General features: G+C 51.8%; 1 protein-coding gene across 1 annotated transcript in view; it reads right to left on the bottom strand.

Moving 5' to 3' along the window:
* The window catches only part of ABCB8 (ATP binding cassette subfamily B member 8), a 54,779-nt gene that overhangs the window by 22,815 nt on the left and 11,765 nt on the right, over positions 1-20,199 (bottom strand). Inside the window, exons 6-12 of the mRNA XM_082276024.1 lie at positions 19,315-19,400; positions 11,149-11,246; positions 10,504-10,609; positions 10,396-10,429; positions 7,013-7,143; positions 6,667-6,761; positions 5,178-5,311 (exon numbers count right to left, since the gene is read on the bottom strand). Coding sequence (XP_082132150.1) covers positions 5,178-5,311; positions 6,667-6,761; positions 7,013-7,143; positions 10,396-10,429; positions 10,504-10,609; positions 11,149-11,246; positions 19,315-19,400 — 684 coding nt within the window. The remainder of the gene's footprint in view (positions 1-5,177; positions 5,312-6,666; positions 6,762-7,012; positions 7,144-10,395; positions 10,430-10,503; positions 10,610-11,148; positions 11,247-19,314; positions 19,401-20,199) is intronic.

Below are 20,199 nucleotides of genomic sequence, written 5' to 3'. Positions count from 1 at the left end.
CACGAACCTCTTCACCTTGTAGTTGAGGCGAGACGCGAACAGGTCCACATCTGGAAGACCCCACTTCGCGCACAACATCTGGAAGACAGCCGGATGGAGAGACCATTCCCCCTGATCCAGGGTCTGGCGACTCAGATAGTCCGCCTGCCAGTTCTCCACTCCCGGAATGTGAACCGCCGTTATCGCCGGGACATGAGTCTCGGCCCAAGACAGAATGTCGGCCACTTCTCGAGCCGCTCGGGCACTCCTGGTGCCCCCTTGGTGGTTGATGTATGCCACCGCCGTGGCATTGTCCGTCTGCACCCGAACCGGGCAGCCCTGCAGCCGGTCCGTCCAGCGATGAAGACAGAGCCTTATCGCACGTAATTCCAGAATGTTGATCGGGAGGGAAGACTCCCCCTCCGACCAGGTCCCCTGGGCGGACAGAACGCCCAGAACACCACCCCAGCCCGACAGGCTGGCATCCGTAGTGATTATCGTCCACGAGATCGGACGAAACGACTTGCCCCCAGACACCAACGGGGACTGGAGCCACCACAGAAGGTTTTCCCTGGTGCGATGACTCAACGAGATCTGAAGATCCAGAGATTGAGGTCGCCCGTCCCACTTGGACAGGATCTCCGCCTGGAGACCCCGCGTGTGAAACTGAGCGAAAGGAATCGCCTCGAAGGCCGAGACCATCAATCCCAGACATCTCATACACGTCCGCAGAGACGAGTGTGGAACGTCCCTGAGGAACCTGACTTCCTCCTGAAGAGTCCTGAGCTTGTCTTCCGGCAGGAAGACCTTCGCCAGCACCGAGTCCAGTATCATTCCCAGATAGGGAAGACGAACCGACGGACTCAGTGTCGACTTTGGAACATTTATCGTCCAACCGAACTCCTGCAGAGTTTGCATTGTGACAGACAGGTCCTTCTCCAGACCCTGACTGGTCGCAGACCGAATCAGAATGTCGTCCAGATACCCCAGGACAGAAATGCCCTGGGCCCTCAATAATGCCAGAACCGGTGCAAGCACCTTGGTGAAGACCCGCGGAGCCGAGGCGAGCCCAAAGGGCAACGCCACGAACTGGTAGTGATCCTCCGCAATGGCAAATCGAAGGTATCTCTGATGCCCCTCGAATATGGGGATGTGAAGGTACGCATCCTTCAAATCGATGGAGGCCATGAATTCCCCCGGAACCAGGGCAGCCACCACCGAGCGCAGGGACTCCATGCGGAACTTGCGAACCCGCACAGAGCGGTTCAGAGCTTTCAAGTCCAGAATCGGACGAACCTTGCCCTCCTTCCTGGGCACGGTGAACAGATTGGAATAAAACCCCCGAAATCTGTCCCGATGAGGCACCGGAACCACCACACCCTGAGCCCTCAGGTCCCGCACCGCCAGGTGCAGATCCCGCAGGCGCTCTGGAGACAGTTGTAGATTTGAGGGAAAAAATCTGCTCTCCGGCCGAGAGAGAAACTCGATCTTGTAACCAGATCGAACGATTTCCAGAACCCATCTGTCCCGCACACGGGCCAACCAGGGCTGACGAAAACCGAGCAAGCGTCCCCCCACCCCAAAACTGGGTGAGGGCGCCCCTTCAGGCCGAACTGTTATGGGCCGCAGGTCCGGATCGGCCGGACTTCTGTTTCCCAGACCAGGGCTTCTTCTGAGAGCCTTGGCCTTTGAACGGTTTGCCCTTGTAGTGCGGCCGAAAGGCACGAAAGGACCCCTGAGGGGGCCGAAAATTCGCATGCTTCTTCCCAGAAGCCCCCTTAGCCTTGGGGAAATGGGGCAAGAGAGTGCTCTTACCCCCGGTGATCCCCTTAATCAACACATCCAGGGACTCCCCAAAAAGGCGAGACCCATCATAAGGCAGATTGGCTAAGGTTTTACGTGAAGATTGGTCCACCGACCAACATTTCAACCAAACCAGGCGGCGAGACAACACCGCCACGCTGTGCACACGTGCAGCCAACGGAATCAGGTCCAGGTCCGCATCACACAGATACATGACACCCTGGTGGATCTGATCCACCATATCCAGGGTCGCCGCCGAGGCCGAATCGGCCACTAGGACGCGCCTAAGCATCTGCGTCCAACTTGCGATCGCCTGGGCCGCCATGAGAGAAGCAAACAGAGCCTTAAGCATAGAGCCCGTAACAGAATAAGTATGACGGGCAAGAGACTCCAGTCTCCTATCCGTGGCATCACGGAAAACAGGGGAACCCTCTGCAGGAATCGCAGTGGCTTTGTTCAAAACCGCAATTGCATGATCCACTGGTGGAGGCACACACCACCGTTCATCAGTGGCAGGCGAGAAAGGATAACGCAGCTTGAATTTACTTGGTACCGCAAAAGGTTTGCGCAGATCGCGCCATTGATCCTTAACAGCGCGCTGAAAATCAGCATTGCAGGGAAAAACCTGCGGTGTCCTGCGTTTTCTCTGCGTCCCATAAGCCGCCAAGGCAGCGGGAGGACACACCTCGTCCTGCAAACGCAGCGTCTGCTTAATGGAAGCAATCAACTCATCCATGATTGCAAGCTCTTCAGGCGAGCCAGGGGGAGAATTATCGACCCCCTCAACTTCAGCCTCCACCTCAGACCCCACTAGATCAAGAGAGGAGCGGGACCCCGATAAAGGGGTCCCTGCTAGAACAGCCCCATCACCTTCACCCTCAGAATCAGAGGACAGAGCAACTCTGGGCCGTTTAGTAGATTGAGCAGCCACCAGCATTTGCACCTGGGCAGCAAGGCCAGCCACAATAGTGGCTAAATCCCCCCCTGGGGGGGAAACAGCGGTCCCCTGGCTTTCCACCAATACTGTGGGAAACTTGCCCTCCTGAGAATCCATTGCCCCTGTATGCCAGACAACCAAGGGTTAACTGCCCCCTTTCAGCAAGCGCGGCAAGCGCAGCCCACCGCACACACTCAGGCACAATGAGACCCCCACAGGGAATATACAGACTGAATACAGGCAATGGACAACAGGAATAGAAGGATAAAACCTGAGGAGACCCCGCCGCTGCTGCTGCCTCGATCGGTGTTCCAGGAAAGAGGAAGTGATGCTGCCAGGGCGCTCTATGTAAGCCTATGGAGGCTACAAGAAAATGGCCGCCGTGCATGTAAACCATGCGGCCGGAGCGGGCGCCGGTAAAATGGCGTCGTTTGGCGCCGAAATCGCCGCTCCATAGTGCATAAAAACACACACAAGCTTATCCCATTATGTGGATACATGTTAGATCGCCGCAGCGATCGCTGTATATGCCCCAACATGCCATAAAAACATGCCCCACAGCACACAGCTTCTCACACTGACAAGGCTGACACACACAGTGTCACACAGCTCCCCCCCCCCCTTGCAGCCCACAGCATGCAGCCGAGAGATAGGGAGACAAGCAGTGTGAATAAAGGCAGGTTACACAGACCCAGACTGACACCCCCCCAGACAGACAGGTCCCCACATAGATACACTTACCTCACATGGCGTGGGGAACCCGCACAGGCGAACAAGCCGCTGCACATGAGGCAGGGAGAGTCGCAATTCAAGACGCACACAATGGCGGTTCAGAAACCGCACAGCGTCCGGTGAGGTAGCCACCTCACCAATCATCCCTGCACCGAACAGGGATGGGTCGTTCACCGTGCCAGGAGCGTTACCTGGCTGAACGCTTGATGGCAGACTGGGAAGCCACTGACCCACGACCTGCGACCAGGGGGATCAGCCCGAGACCCAGTCCGCATGATCCTCTTCGTCCGAAGAACTAACTAATGCTGACAAAAATAACAGCTAAGTAAAGGTAGAGAAAAAACTCAAACAAAATATCAAAAAGAAGAAAGAGTCTGGGACAGAAAGTCCCAGCACAGAGAAAGCCAGCCACTCCTGACAAGCTAGACATTAAAACTGAGATATGGTTGCAGGAAGTAGGAGGGTATTGACTGAGGGGACCACCCCTTGAGGGTGGGATATGTTAAAGCTTTATTGTTAACATATTCTGTTGCCTAGCTACTCCTTCGGAGCAAAGTCTAATACCCCATATGTGACGAATATGAAGAGGCGGCGACTGTCGGAGGACGTAAGAGAAAAATCGTTTTTGTGCCCGGAACCCCGCTTTAACATTTAACAATGGAACAGACTTAACACAATCCCCATCACACCTCAATACACAGACAATAGGGAGAGCCTGCCAGTGACAGTCTGTCCGTCTCCTACATTGAAGTACATGGAATACACATCTAAGCATTGCTATGATTATTTAGGTGTCACAGACTTCATGGCTACAGGTTATAGGTCTCACAGTGTAAAGTGGGATCAAATCTTCATATTTCTTGAGAGATATTGTTGATAAATATTACTCTCCCATTTGAAGTTATCCAAACCATATTCTCAGTGTCCGTTAGGTATCTGTCTTTCCCTCCCAGTGACGGTGAGTCCCATCACACTGATGTTGTATGGTCATAACTTCCTGTTGTTTTGCCATAAATAAACGGAGCTCCATGCCTTAAGCAGGAGATTCTATGGAGCCTCCAATGAGATAGCAGGCTGTGTGTCTGTATTACTGGGTACTGCTGAGCGCTCCATTACCTTATACACAGAGCTGAGAACTGCGCTTATCACCACAACGGGATGGATTGCGCTTGGCGAATATTAATATCCAAAAGTGCATTTATTATCACAACAGAGTTATCTGTGCATCAAGCGTACATTCACTTCCAAAGACACTTCCACTAGCTTTGTTATTAGCAATGCTTTCTAAGGCCCACTGAACTTCACTCCCCCAAATTCCTAATCAGCCAATAACATGGCAGAAACTCGGTGCATGTAGGCACCTAGACGTGGTGAAGACAGCTTGCTGAAGTTCAAACCTACTTCTAGAAGGATTCGAGCTTCTGTAGGGCTTTGTACTACAATTTGGGGCTCTAGATTTCACCTCACTTCCTTTCTCAATGGCGCAATGCCTTCACCAGACAGGAAGTTAGAGTAAATCGCCAACAGTAGCACAGACAGAAGTAAGGTGGGGTGGTGGTTGGGGGGGGATCTTCCAGTGGGGACACCTCCTCCAGAGAGGATTTCCATCTGTGACAGAAAGTAAAGGGGAATCTCCCCAATGAGACACATCCCATCCTCCACCCACAACTAGAAAACATTTCGGCTTCTACATACTTGAACCTGGTTACTGAACGGGACGACGTACCTGATTGATGAATCCAATGACTTCTCCTCTCAGCCATGACGGGTCCAGAGAGCGAATGTCCACTCCATCCAGCTCCACCGCCCCCCGGACCGGGTCATAGAACCGCTCCAACAGTGCCGCAATGGTGGACTTTCCTGAACCAGAACAAACAGAAACTGTATTGTAGAATGTATATTCCTACTCCACCTATGGGACTCCTACTTCCCCTATGGGCCCCCAGCTGTGCACAGTCTGCTCCTACTCACCCTATGGGCCCCCTGCTGTGCACAGTCTGCTCCTACTCACCCCATGGGCCCCCTGCTGTGCACAGTCTGCTCCTACTCCCCCTATGGGCCCCCAGCTGTGCACAGTCTGCTCCTACTCACCCTATGGGCCCCCTGCTGTGCACAGTCTGCTCCTACTCACCCCATGGGCCCCCTGCTGTGCACAGTCTGCTCCTACTCACCCTATGGGCCCCCTGCTGTGCACAGACTGCTCCTACTCACCCTATGGGCCCCCTGCTGTGCACAGTCTGCTCCTACTCACCCTATGGGCCCCCAGCTGTGAACAGTCTGCTCCTACTCACCCTATGGGCCCCCAGCTGTGAACAGTCTGCTCCTACTCACCCTATGGGCCCCCTGCTGTGAACAGTCTGCTCCTACTCCCCCTATGGGCCCCCAGCTGTGCACAGTCTGCTCCTACTCCCCCTATGGGCCCCCAGCTGTGCACAGTCTGCTCCTACTCCCCCTATGGGCCCCCAGCTGTGCACAGTCTGCTCCTACTCACCCTATGGGCCCCCAGCTGTGAACAGTCTGCTCCTACTCACCCTATGGGCCCCCAGCTGTGCACAGTCTGCTCCTACTCCCCCTATGGGCCTCCAGCTGTGCACAGTTTGCTCCTACTCACACTATGCGCCCCCCAGCTGTGCATAGTCTGCTCCTACTCTTCTACTCCACCTATGGGCCCCCTGCTGTGCACAGTCTTCTCCTACTCACCCTATGGGCCCCCAGCTGTGCACAGTCTGCTCCTACTTTTCTACTCCACCTATGGGCCCCCAGCTGTGCACAGTTTGCTCCTACTCACTCATATGGGCCCCCAGCTGTGCACAGTCTGCTCCTACTCACCCTATGGGCCCCCAGCTGTGCACAGTCTGCTCCTACTCACCCTATGGGCCCCCAGCTGTGCACAGTCTGCTCCTACTCCCCATATGGGCCCCCAGCTGTGCACAGCCTGCTCCTACTCACCCTATGGGCCCCCAGCTGTGCACAGTCTGCTCCTACTCACCCTATGGGCCCCCAGCTGTGCGCAGTCTGCTCCTACTCACCCTTTGGCCCCCCAGCTTTGCACAGCCTGCTCCCACTCCTCACCAGGGCCCCCAGCTCTGCACAGTCAGCTTCCATCTGGGCCCACACAGTGCTCCATGTGTCATCACTCTGCTCCGTCTATATCTAATTATCTATTTCATACTAAATCTCCAATGATCTCGGGGTAATCCAACATGTCCACTCACCTCCCCCAGATTGTCCCACGATGGCCACCGTCTTCCCGTGGGGGATGTGAAGGTTAAATCCGTGCAGGATCTCCTGGCCGGGCCGTGTGGGGTAACTGCAGGAGAGGAAGTTGTATGTATCATTAACACCAGAAATACTTTGTAATTATGGGGTTCACCCAACACAATCCATCCATCCCTGGACCTCCAACATGTCTCTGTAGTATGACATGTACTCCATAATGTATATATACCTAGTATAGAGAGGTCAGAAGAAGACGTTTACTCCATGTGTGTATGGGGACACAGATGATTTGGGGTCACAAATGATTCGGGGGGAACCAGATGATTCGGGGTCACACATTACCTGAAATAGATGTCTCGGAAGTGAATCTCCCCTTTGAATGTTGGTAGTTTTGAGCCTCCTTTAAGGGGGATCTCCGGCTCCAGACACATGAACTCAAAGACACGTCCTCCAGCGCTGAGACCGCGGACCACCTGACACACAGGAGAGACCTCAATGAGACGCAGCAGAGTGATCAACGGGGACTTCAATAAAAGGAAAACCCATGGAGAATAAATTTTTATTTTTTACTGATATTATAAAACGTTTCCACACTGATCACAGGGCAGCCGTCACGTCTGTTATTTCAGACTTCGTTTTGGGGTGGGGGAAGGTTGGGATTTCCATTGGGCTTGATAGCCACTGAGGGGAATTTTCTTCTCTTCCTGTTCTGTCTGATATCCATCACCTAGAAAGGAAGTGAGGAGAATCTCTGTCCTGGGGATACACAGCAAGGTTCTACCCCCTTTTCACTATACTACACAATGTATTCTTATTGCTGCCTGTGTCCCCACTGGGAGATCGCCCCTCATTTCTTGGGGGGGTTCCCCTCTTTTTCTGTCGTATTTCTCCTCAATTCCCGTAGGATTTCCCCTAATTTCTTGAGGGGTTCCCCCCATTCCCTTCAGAATTTCTCCTCAATTCCTGGGGGATTCCCCTCATTTCTTGTGGATTTTCTCTCATTTCCTGTGAGATTTCTCGAGATTCCTGGGAGATTTCCTCCAATCTCTTGGGTGTTCCCCCCAATTCCTGCAAGATTTCTCCTCATTTCTTGAGGGGTTCCTCCTCATTTCCTGCAGGATATCCCCTCAATTCCTGGGGATTCCCCTCATTTCTTGGGGATTTTCTCTCATTTCCTGGGAGATTTCCCCCGATTCCTGGGAGATTTCTTGGTTGTTCCCCACAATTCCTGTGGGATTTCCACAAATTTTTTGAGGGGTTCCTCATTTCCTGCAGGATATCCCCTCACTTTCTGGGGGATGCCCTTCATTTCTTGGGGGTTCTCTAGTTTCCTGTGGGATTTCCACCGATTCCTAAGAGATTTACTCTAATTTCTTGGCGGTTACCTCCATGTCTTGTGGGATTTCTCCTCACTTCCTGTGGGATTTCCCCTAATTTCTTGAGAGGTCCAACCCCCAATTTCCTGCAGGATATCCCCTCAATTCCTGGGGGATTCCCTTCATTTCTTGGGGGGCTTTCCACAGATTCCTGGTAGATTTCCTATAATTTCTTAAGGGTTACCCCCAATTCCTGTGGGATTTACCTTCATTTCATGTCAGGATTTCCCCCGATCAGGTATTTACTCTAATTTCTCTGAGGTTCCATCCATTTCCTGTGAGATTTCCCCTCATATTGTGGGGGTTCCCCTCACTTCCTGTCAGATTTCCCAATTCCTGGGGCATTTACACTAATTTCTTGAGGGTCCCCCCCCCCCATTCCCTTCAGAGGTTCCTCCTCATTTCCTCTAGGATATCCTCTCAAATCCTGGGGAATTCCCCTCATTTCTTGGGGATTTTCTCTCATTTCCTGTGAGATTTCCCCCGATTCCTGGGAGATTTCCTCCAATTTCTTGGGTGTTCCCCCCAATTCCTGTGGAATTTCTCCTCCCCCCATTTTCTGCTGGATATCCCCTCAATTCCTGGGGGATTCCCTTCATTTCTTGGGGGTTCTCTAATTTTCTGTGGGATTTCCACAGATTCCTGGGAGATTTCCTATAATTTCTTGAGGGTTACCCCCAATTCCTGTGGGATTTACCTTCATTTCATGTCAGGATTTCCCCCGATCAGGTATTTACTCTAATTTCTCTGAGGTCCCCCCCCCCATTTCCTGTGAGATTTCCCAATTCCTGGGGGATTTACACTAATTTCTTGAGATTTTCACTCAATTCCTGGGGCATTTGTGGGATTTCAACTAATGTCTTGGGGTTCCCCTCATTTCTTGCAGTATTTCTCCTCACTTTCAGGGGGATTGCCCCTAATTTCTTAGGGTTCCCCCATTTCCTGTGGGACTTCCCACAAATTTAGAGGGGGGGCGTTACCCTCATTTTGTCGGGATTCGAACCCGTGACCAGCCACATCCCAGGCAGTAGCCCTGCTTACTAGGCTACCGTCCTCCCTGGACTTTCCTCCCTGAAGCCTATTATTTCAACCTTCGTCTTGCCAAGCCTTGCTCATCACCCTTGATTCCCCACACCTGGTACTTCCATATATAAGTCCAGCCCCTTGCAGTCCAGCTTGCTGATTATTGAGCTCCTGAGCCTTGATCAAGCTTCTCCTCACCTGCTGCTCTTATCTATTACCACAAATCCAACGCTGACCAGGAATTGACTACCGACTATTCTTCTGCTTTGTCCCTACCTACTGAACTGCTACCTCTGTTGCCGATCCGGATTGTCTGACCACGCTTACTGCTGCCCGCCCCGACCTTTGGCTCGTCTGACTTCTCTCTGGTTATCCCTTGTCTGCTCCTCCTCCTCCGGACCGAACCTGCACTCTGCCTGGCTGTGTGATCATGGGGACTGCGTCCTGGTGTTAGCTTGCAGCGTAGTCCATCCCCACCATCAGGGGCTCTAGTGAAAACCAGCTAGCACTTCATTTCTGCACCTCAGGTGAACCCGTGTCCTCCTCAGAGTACTACCTGGTGTCCATCCGGTATCCAGCACTGCTACCACCGTAGCCAACCCGGATTGTCTGACCACGCCTCTGCCAGACGTCCTGCACCTACTACCGGCCTGCGGTCCCTGCCACTGGGCTCCACTCCTACCTCCGGCCAGCAGTCCTCTGACTCAGGTGAGCCTGTAGGATTGTTACACATTTCCTATGGGATTTCCTCCAGTTACAGGGGGATTTACTTTAATTTCTTGGGAGATCTCCTCACTTCCTGTGTGATTTCTCTTCATAATTGAGGGGCCCCCCCCCATTTTTCTGTTTGATCTCCTCTCATATTTTGGGAGTTCCCCCATTTCCTGTGGGATTTCCTTTAATTCCTGGGATGATTTACCCTAAATTCTTTTGGGTTCCCCTATCTTCTTGTGGGATTGCCCCTAATTTCTTGGGGGTTTAATTTCAGTTTCTAAAATTTTCCCTGATTCTTAGGGAATTTCCCCTAATTTCTGTGGGATTTCCCACGATTTCTGAGGGGATTTCCCCTCATTTCCCAAGGGGTTGCCCCCACATTATCTGGGGATCTCCCCTCACTTGTAGGATTTTCCCTTATTTCCTGAGGCACCCCCCCATTTCCTGCTCCTACTGACACCCCTCAAAGAGAAAGCAAGGAAGGAGTCCCATTTGGGGGGTCACAGATACTGAACCCTTCCCCCACTCAGCTCAGGATTGAAGAAAAGCCTTATGACTGGAGTTAAACTTTAATGATTTCAACATTCACTTCGACTTTCTGGCGTCACTCACCTGGCCAAACAGCACCGACATGTTGGCCATGGACCTGAGGGAAAGGAAAGGGAGAATCAGGGGGAATGTTCTACAAATACGACCCAACTTCCCAGCCAGAGAACTGACCTCTGCACAGTCTGAGACGCAACCAGGAAGGACATGAGATCACCGGCTGAGAGCTCATTCCCGGCCATCAGAGACCCGCCGGCAAAGATGGTTCCAAGGACAATACCTGCAGAGCAAACCCAGAGGATTCATACTGGGAAATCACAGATGTCAGAGATACTGCAGAGTCTGATATAAAGGAGAACTCTGTGGAGCCTGATATAAAGGAGAACTCTGTGGAGCCTGATATAAAGGAGAACTCTGTGGAGTCTGATATAAAGGAGAACTCTGTGGAGTCTGATATAAAGGAGAACTCTGTGGAGCCTGATATAAAGGAGAACTCTGTGGAGTCTGATATAAAGGAGAACTCTGTGGAGTCTGATATAAAGGAGAACTCTGTGGAGCCTGATATAAAGGAGAACTCTGTGGAGTCTGATATAAAGGAGAACTCTGTGGTCTCTGATGTAAGAGAGATTTCTAAAGACTTGTGTAAGGAGGAAGTCTGTGAATTCTGATGTAATAAAGAGGAGGAGAGAGGAGCCTGGGAACCAAACCTGCAAACCTTACATGGGGTATACAGAGCAGAGCACACATCACACACAGAGTATATACTATATATAAAGCATTATATGGAGACAGAGAGTAAAGCATTGGCGTATTATTTACAGTTCAGGGCGATGTTGGAGAGTCCCTGGAAAAATGCAATGCCGATCCCCAGAACCTCATTCATCCGGGCCGACCGATCCACTTCCATGGAGTACAACCTGAGGACAAGATATCACTTTACATTCCAGAGACATCACAGGTATACAGAGCTATATACAGCACTGCGCACATCTGCAGAGATATCACAGGTATACAGAGCTATATACAGCACTGCGCACATCTGCAGAGATATCACAGGTATACAGAGCTATATACAGCACTGCGCACATCTGCAGAGACATCACAGGTATACAGAGCTATACACAGCACTGCGCACCTCTGCAGAGACATCACAGGTATACAGAGCTATACACAGCGCTGCGCACATCTGCAGAGACATCACAGGTATACAGAGCTATACACAGCACTGCGCACATCTGCAGAGACATCACAATGTCAGCCCCGGTGTAGGTGGGATTTTGTTCACATTTAACCCTTTGATCACCCCTGGGTTAACCCCTTCCCTGCCAGTGTCATTAGTACAGTAACAGTGCATATTTTTAGCACTGATTACTGTAGTAATGTCACTGGAACCCCTAAAAGTGTCAAAAATATCAGTCAGGGGTCCGATCTGTCCGCCGCAATGTCGCAGTCCCGCTAAAAATCGCAGATCGCCGCCATTACTAGTAAAAATAAAAATGACCTAAATCTTTTCCCTTGTTTGTAGATGCGATAACTTTTGTGCAAACCAATCAAAATACACTTATTGGGATTTTTTTTTACCAAAAATATGTAGCAGAAAACAAATTGGCCTAAAATGATGACAAAATTTGATTTTTACATTTTTTTACTGGGAATATTATATATCAGAATGTAAAAAATAACGGAATTTTTGTAAAATCTTACCTGTAAAATTCCTTTCTCTGAGTCCTCCGACAGTCGCCGCCTCTTCATATTCGTCACATATGGGGTATTAGACTTTGCTCCGAAGGAGTAGCTAGGCAACAGAATATGTTAACATTAAAGCTTTTAACATATCCCACCCTCAAGGGGTGGTCCCCTCAGTCAATACCCTCCTACTTCCTGCAACCATATCTCAGTTTCAGTGGAATAGCAGTAGAGTATACAACCAAACCCCAAAAGAGGGGCGGGGGCGGCGACTTTTGGAGGACTCCGAGAAAGGAATTTTACAGGTAAGATTTTACAAAAATTCAGTTTTCTCTTACGTCCTCCGACAGTCGCCGCCTCTTCATATTCGTCACAATGGGGACGTCCCAAAGCAGTGCAAACATGAGGGGTGGGAAACGCATCCGCGCCGTAAGGCAACGCAGTCTCCGCATCAAGGAAAGGAACCTTACCAAAGGAAGGAAACCAGCTGGGCAACAGGAAAAAAACTTGCTCAACAGGAGCAACAGCCCAGGAAAAAACAAAGAACCAGGGGATAAAAAACTTATCCCAACAGCCAGAGGTCCCCAACAAGGGACCCTAGGGAATTGCCGCACTAAGAACCTTGCGGCCAAAGGAAGCATCCGCCGATGCCTGAACATCTACTTTGTAGAATTTTGTGAAAGTGTGTACGGTCGACCAGGTCGCCGCCTTACACACAGGCCCAAGACGTACTCAGAGATCTAGTAGAGTGCGCCTTCACAGGCACAGGGGGAACCTTCCCCTGCAAGGCATAGGCCTGTTCAATGGTCTGCCTGATCCATTTGGCGATGGTAGAGGCCGACGCCGCCATGCCCTTCCGAGGACCCTCTGGAAGAACAAACAAGGAATCCGTCTTTCGAAAAGACTCAGTCGATTTAAGGTAAACCCTTATCGCCCGAACAACATCTAAAGAATGTATTCTCACCTCCTTTGGATGTTTAGGCTTCGCGCACAGCGAAGGCAAGACAATATCCACATTAAGATGGAATTCCGAAACTCTCTTCGGAAGAAAAGAAGGATTAGGTCGCAAGACCACCTTATCCAAATGAACAACCAGATACGGAGACTTGCAGGACAAAGCCGCCAGCTCCGACACTCTGCGAGCCGAAGTGATCGCAACCAAAAGGGCGACCTTTTTGGACAACATAGACGACGAGATCTCCCTGATCTGTTCAAAAGGAGCACGTTGTAACACAGATAGAACGAGATTCAAGTCCCAAGGGGGCAGAGGATCCCTCCTAGGAGGAACCAGATGCCGCACTCCCTGAACAAAAGTGCCAACCAAGGAGTTGGAAGCCACGGGACGTTGAAAAAGAACGGCCAGCGCAGACACCTGACCCTTTATCGTAGCCAGCGCCAAACGCTGATCAACACCTGTTTGAAGGAAGGACAACACTCGGGAAACCGAGTACGTGCGGGGTGAAAACCCCCTGGACTCACACCAGGCAAAATAGGCCTTCCAAGTACGGTAATAAACCTTCCCCGAGGAAGACTTCCTCGCGTTGATCAAGGTATGAACGACCTCAGGGGAGAGACCCCTCTCCTTCAGGACCTCGGTCTCAACAGCCAGGCCGTCAAAGCCAGCAACTGTATAGCAGGATGGTAAATCGGCCCTTGAGACAGGAGATCGTCTCGAAGAGGTAGACGCCACGGGGCGTCGACCGCCAGATTCACGAGGTCTGCGTACCAGGACCGGCGTGACCAATCCGGCGCCACAAGAATCACCGTGCTGCGTTCCGAGTGTAACCTGCGAAGGAACCTGGACAGCAACTGAATCGGTGGAAACACGTACATCAGCTTGTACTGATGCCACGGGGCCACTAACGCGTCCGACGCGTCTGCCCGAGGGTCGCGCGTCCTTGCCACGAACCTTCTCACCTTGTTGTTGAGACGAGACGCGAACAGGTCCACATCTGGAAGACCCCACTTCGCGCACAACATCTGGAAGACAGCCGGGTGGAGAGACCATTCCCCCTGATCCAGGGTCTGGCGACTCAGATAGTCCGCCTGCCAGTTCTCCACCCCCGGAATGTGAACCGCCGTTATCGCCGGGACATGAGTCTCGGCCAAGGACAGAATGTCGGCCACTTCTCGAGCCGCTCGGGCACTCCTGGTGCCCCCTTGGTGGTTGATGTAGGCCACCGCCGTGGCATTGTCCGTCTGCACCCGAACCGGGCAGCCCTGCAGCCGGTCCGTCCAGCGATGAAGACAGAGATTTATCGCACGCAATTCCAGAATGTTGATCGGAAGGGAAGACTCCCCCTCCGACCAAGTTCCCTGGGCGGATAGAACGCCCAGAACACCACCCCAGCCCGACAGGCTGGCATCCGTGGTGATCACCGTCCACGAGATAGGACGAAAAGACTTGCCCCAGGACACCATCGGGGACTGGAGCCACCACAGTAGGTCTCTTCTGGTGCGATGACTCAACGAGATTTGAAGATCCAGAGATTGAGGTCGCCCGTCCCACATGGACAGGATCTCCGCTTGGAGACCCCGCGTGTGAAACTGGGCGAAGGGAATCACCTCGAAGGCCGAGACCATCAATCCCAGACATCTCATGCACGTCCGCAGAGACGAGTGCGGAACGTCCCTGAGGGACCTGACTTCCTCCTGAAGAGTTCTGAGTTTGTCTTCCGGCAGGAAGACCTTCGCCTGAACAGAGTCCAGGATCATTCCCAGGTAGGGAAGACGAACCGACGGACTCAGCGTCGACTTTGGAAAATTTATCGTCCAACCAAACTCCTGCAGAGTTTGCATCGTGACAGACAGGTCCTTCTCCAGACCCTGGCTGGTCGCAGACCGAACCAGAATGTCGTCCAGATACCCCAGGACAGAGATGCCCTGGGCTCTCAATAATGCCAGAACCGGTGCAAGCACCTTGGTGAAAACCCGCGGAGCTGAGGCGAGACCAAAAGGTAACGCCACGAACTGGTAGTGATCCTCCGCAATGGCGAATCGAAGGAACCTCTGGTGACCCTCGAAAATGGGGATGTGAAGATACGCATCCTTCAAATCGATGGAGGCCATGAATTCCCCTGGAACCAGGGCAGCCACCACCGACCGCAGGGATTCCATGCGGAACTTGCGAACCCGCACAGAGCGGTTCAGAGCCTTCAAGTCCAGAATTGGACGAACCTTGCCCTCCTTCCTGGGCACGGTGAACAGATTGGAATAAAACCCCCGAAATCTGTCCCGATGAGGCACCGGAACTACCACTCCCTGAGCCCTCAGGTCCCGCACCGCCAGGTGCAGGTCCCGTAAACGCTCTGGAGACAGTTGAAGATTTGAGGGAAAAAATCTGCTCTCCGGCCGAGAGAGAAACTCGATCTTGTAACCAGATCGAACGATCTCCTGAACCCACCTGTCCTGCACGCGGGCCAACCAGGGTTGAAGAAAACCGAGCAAGCGTCCCCCACCCCAAAACTGGGTGAGGGCGCCCCTTCAGGCCGCACTGTTATGGGCAGCGGGTCCGGACTGCCCGGACTTCTGTTTACCAGACCAGGGCTTCTTTTGAGAGCCTTGACCTTTGAACGGTTTGCCCTTGTAGTGCGACCGAAAGGCACGAAAGGACCCCTGAGGGGGCCGAAAATTAGCATGCTTCTTCCCAGAAGCCCCCTTAGCCTTGGGGAAATGGGGCAAGAGAGTGCTCTTACCTCCGGTGATCCCCTTAATCAACACATCCAAGGACTCCCCAAAAAGGCGAGACCCATCATAAGGCAGATTGGCTAAGGTCTTACGCGAAGATTGGTCCACCGACCAACATTTCAACCAAACCAGGCGGCGAGACAACACCGCCACACTGTGCACACGTGCAGCCAATGGGACTAGGTCCAGGTCCGCATCACACAGATACATGACACCCTGGTGGATTTGATCCACCATATCCAGGGTCGCCGGCGAGGCCGAATCGGCCACTAGGACGCGCCTAAGCATCTGTGTCCAACTTGCGACAGCCTGGGCCGCCATAAGAGAGGCAAACAGAGCTTTAAGCATAGAACCCGTAACAGAATAAGTATGACGGGCAAGAGACTCCAATCTCCTATCCGTGGCATCACGGAACACAGGGGAATCCTCTGCAGGAATCGCAGTGGATTTGTTTAAAACCGCAATCGCGTGATCCACCGGGGGTGGCACACACCACCGTTCATCAGTGGAAGGCGAGAAAGGATAACGCAGCTTGAACCTACTTGGCACAGCAAAAGGTTTGCGTAAATTGCACCATTGTTCCTTAACAGCGCGCTGAAAATCATCATTGCAGGGAAAAACCTGCGGCGTCCTGCGTTTTCTCTGCGTCCCATAAGCCGCCAAGGCAGCGGGGGGACACACTTCATCCTGCAAACGCAGCGTTTGTTTTATGGAAGCAATCAATTCATCCATGATTGCAAGCTCTTCAGGCGAGCCAGGGGGAGAATTATCAACCCCTTCAACTTCAGCCTCCACCTCGGACCCCACTAGATCCAGGGAGGAGCGGGACCCCGATAAGGAGGTCCCTGCCAGAACAGCCCCATCACCTTCACCCTCAGAATCAGAGGAAAGAGAAACTCTGGGTCTCTTGGTAGACTGAGCAGCCACAAGCATCTGCACTTGAGCAGCAAGGCCAGCCACAATAGTGGCCAAATCCCCCCCTGGGGGGGAAACAGCGGTCCCCTGGCTTTCCACCAAGGCGGTAGGAAATTTGCCCTCCTGAGAATCCATTGCCCCAATATGATATGCCGGAGAATAAAGGGTTAACTGCCCCTTTAACAGCCCACCGCACCACACACAAGCACAATGAGATCCCCACAATAAACTGACACAGGCAATGGATAAGAAGGATATAACCTGAGGAGACCCTCGCCGCTGCTGCTGCCTCGATCGGTGTTCCTGGAGAAGAGGAAGTGATGCTGCCAGGGCGCTCTATGAAAGCCTATGGGAGGCTACAAGAAAATGGCCGCTATGCATGTAGAACATGCGGCCGGAGCGAGTGTAGGCAAAATGGCGCCGTTTGGCGCCGAAACCGCCGCTCCTACAGTACAGTAATGCACACATGTCTGTATAAAAAAACATGTCAGATCGCCGCAGCGATCGCTGTATAATGCCCAAACATGCCACAAAACATGCCCCACAGCACACAGCTTCTCACACTGACAAGGCTGACACACACAGTGTCACACAGCTCCCCCCCCCCCCCTGCAGCCCACAGCATGCAGCCGAGAGATAGGGAGACAAACAGTGTGAACAGAGGCAGGTTACACAGTCCCAGACTGACACCCCCCCAGACAGACAGGTCCCCACATAGATACACTTACCTCTCAATGGTGTGGGGGACCCGCACAGGCGAACAAGCCGCTGCACATGAGGCAGGGAGAGTCGCATACAAGACGCACAAAATGAGGTTTAAGAAACCGCACAGCGTCCAGTGAGGTAGCCACCTCACCAATCATCCCTGCACCGAACAGGGATGGGTCGTTCACTATGCCAGGAGCGTTACCTGGCTGAACGCTCGATGGCAGGCTGGGAAGCCACTGACCCACGACCTGCGACCAGGGGGATCAGCCCGAGACCCAGCCCGCATGATCCTCTTCATCCGAAGAACTAACTAACGCTGACAAAAAGAACAGCTAAGTAAAGGTAGAGAGAAAACTCAAACAAAAAATCAAAAAAGAAGAAAGAGTCTGGGGCAGAAAGCCCCAGCACAGAGAGAGCCAGCCACTCCTGACAAGCTAGACATTGAAACTGAGATATGGTTGCAGGAAGTAGGAGGGTATTGACTGAGGGGACCACCCCCTGGGGGTGGGATGTGTTAAAGCTTTTATATTAACATATTCTGTTGCCTAGCTACTCCTTCGGAGCAAAGTCTAATACCCCATTGTGACGAATATGAAGAGGGCGGCGACTGTCGGAGGACGTAAGAGAAATTTGATTTTTACATTTTTTTTATTGGGAATGTTTTATAGCAGAATGTAAAAAATATTTTTTTTTTTCAGAATTGTCGCTATTTGTTTGTTTATAGCGCAAAAAAAAAAAAAAAATTGCAGAGGTGATCAAACACCACCAAAAGAAATCTATTTGTGGGGAAAAAGGACACCAATTTTATTTGGGTACAGCGTCACACGACCGCGCAACTGTCAGATAAAGTAACACAGTGCCGAATCGCAAAAAATGGCCTGGTAACTAAAGGGGTAAATCTTCTGGTCCAGAAGTGGTTAATGTGACATATTTGGTATCGATTTACTCGCTGTAACGTCATCTTTATATTTCACCAAATATTGGGTTATGAATGGTATTCTTTGCATTAAAAGTCAAAAAGGTGTTTTTTATACAAAACAAATTGCGTTTGAAAAACTTCTAGGCAAATACCGTGCGACATAAAGAATTGCAAAACCGCCATTTTATTCTTCTGGGGCCTCTGCTCTAAATATATATATATAATATTTGGGGGTTCTAAGAAATTTTCTAGCAAAAAAAAAACCAAAGACATTCCTAAAAACAGGAAACCTTCATATTTTCCATCATCAGTAGATTGGACCCCGATTTCCTGAGATTTAATGTGCACACCCCTGAACACAGCCTGACCCTGACCACACCCGCCATAATGATTATAGGAATCAGAGGCGGAGCTTCCATACAGATCACCGATCCCCGCCATCATTATATTGTATATAAAATAGAACTCCTTTAATAAAATAAAGCTCCACACACTACAATCTGATTGCAAAATCTCCTAACAATTCCATTTCCATTCAGTACAACAGACGCCAATCCATCCTACTGATCCCGGCGGGGTGTTGGTTACAGACCGCTCCGATATCCGGCACCAATCCAACGTTTCCCTACATCCTCTAGCCTGCAATGTGACAATGAGAGGCAGGATGTGATTGGATGATTGGGGAACTCCGATACTCTCCACAATGAGAGGCGGGATGTGATTGGATGATTGGGGAACTCCGATACTCTCCACAATGAGAGGCGGGATGTGATTGGATGATTGGAGATCTCCGATACTCTCCACAATGAGAGGCGGGATGTGATTGGATGATTGGGGAACTCCGATACTCTCCACAATGAGAGGCGGGATGTGATTGGATGATTGGGGAACTCCGATACTCTCCACAATGAGAGGCGGGATGTGATTGGATGATTGGGGAACTCCGATACTCTCCACAATGAGAGGCGGGATGTGATTGGATGATTGGAGATCTCCGATACTCTCCACAATGAGAGGCGGGATGTGATTGGATGATTGGGGAACTCAGACTCTATAAAGAGAACACTCACTCCACCTCTCTGTCTTCCATAGCGAACGCTCGGACCGTCCGTACATTCCCCAGCGCCTCGTCTGCAACTCCAGTAGCTTTGGCAATCTGAATAAAAGGAAAGAGGTCACATGACTGGGGGGGATGGAGAGGAGGAAAGAGATCACATGACTGGAAGGATGGAGAGGGGGAAAGAGGTCACATGACTGGGGGGATGGAAAGGAGGAAAGAGGTCACATGACTGGGGGGGATGGAGAGAAGGAAAGAGGTCACATGACTGGAAGGATGGAGAGGGGGAAAGAGGTCACATGACTGGGGGGGATGGAGAGGAGGAAAGAGATCACATGACTGGGGGGGGGGGGGAGAGGAGGAAGAAGGTCACATGAGTGGGGGGGAGGGAGAGAAGGAAAGAGGTCACATGACTGGGGGGGATGGAGAGGAGGAAAGAGATCACATGACTGGGGGGGAGGGAGAGGAGGAAGGAGGTCACATGAGTGGGGGGGAGGGAGAGAAGGAAAGAGGTCACATGACGGGGGGAGGGAGAGAAGGAAAGAGGTCACATGACTGGTGGATGGAGAGGAGGAAAGAGATCACGTGACTGGGGGGGAGGGAGAGGAGGAAAGAGGTCACATGAGTGGGGGGGGAGGGAGAGAAGGAAAGAGGTCACATGACTGGGGGGATGGAGAGGAGGAAAGAGGTCACATGACAGGTGGGATAAAGAGGAGGAAAGAGGTCACATGACTGGGGGGATGGAGAGGAGGAAAGAGGTCACATGACTGGGGGGATGGAGAGGAGGAAAGAGGTCACATAACTGGGGGGATGGAGAGGAGGAAAGAGGCCACACGTTTAGGGGGATGGAAAGGAGAAAATAGGTCACATGACTGGGGGGGAGAGGAGGAGGAGGAAA

The sequence above is a fragment of the Pelophylax lessonae genome (genome assembly GCF_965119305.1).
Source record: "Pelophylax lessonae genome assembly, contig: HAP1_SCAFFOLD_197, whole genome shotgun sequence".
Taxonomy (NCBI): Eukaryota; Metazoa; Chordata; class Amphibia; order Anura; family Ranidae; genus Pelophylax; species Pelophylax lessonae.
The sequence above is the reverse complement of the archived record's forward strand: the minus strand, read 5'-3'. Positions and strand labels throughout refer to the sequence as shown.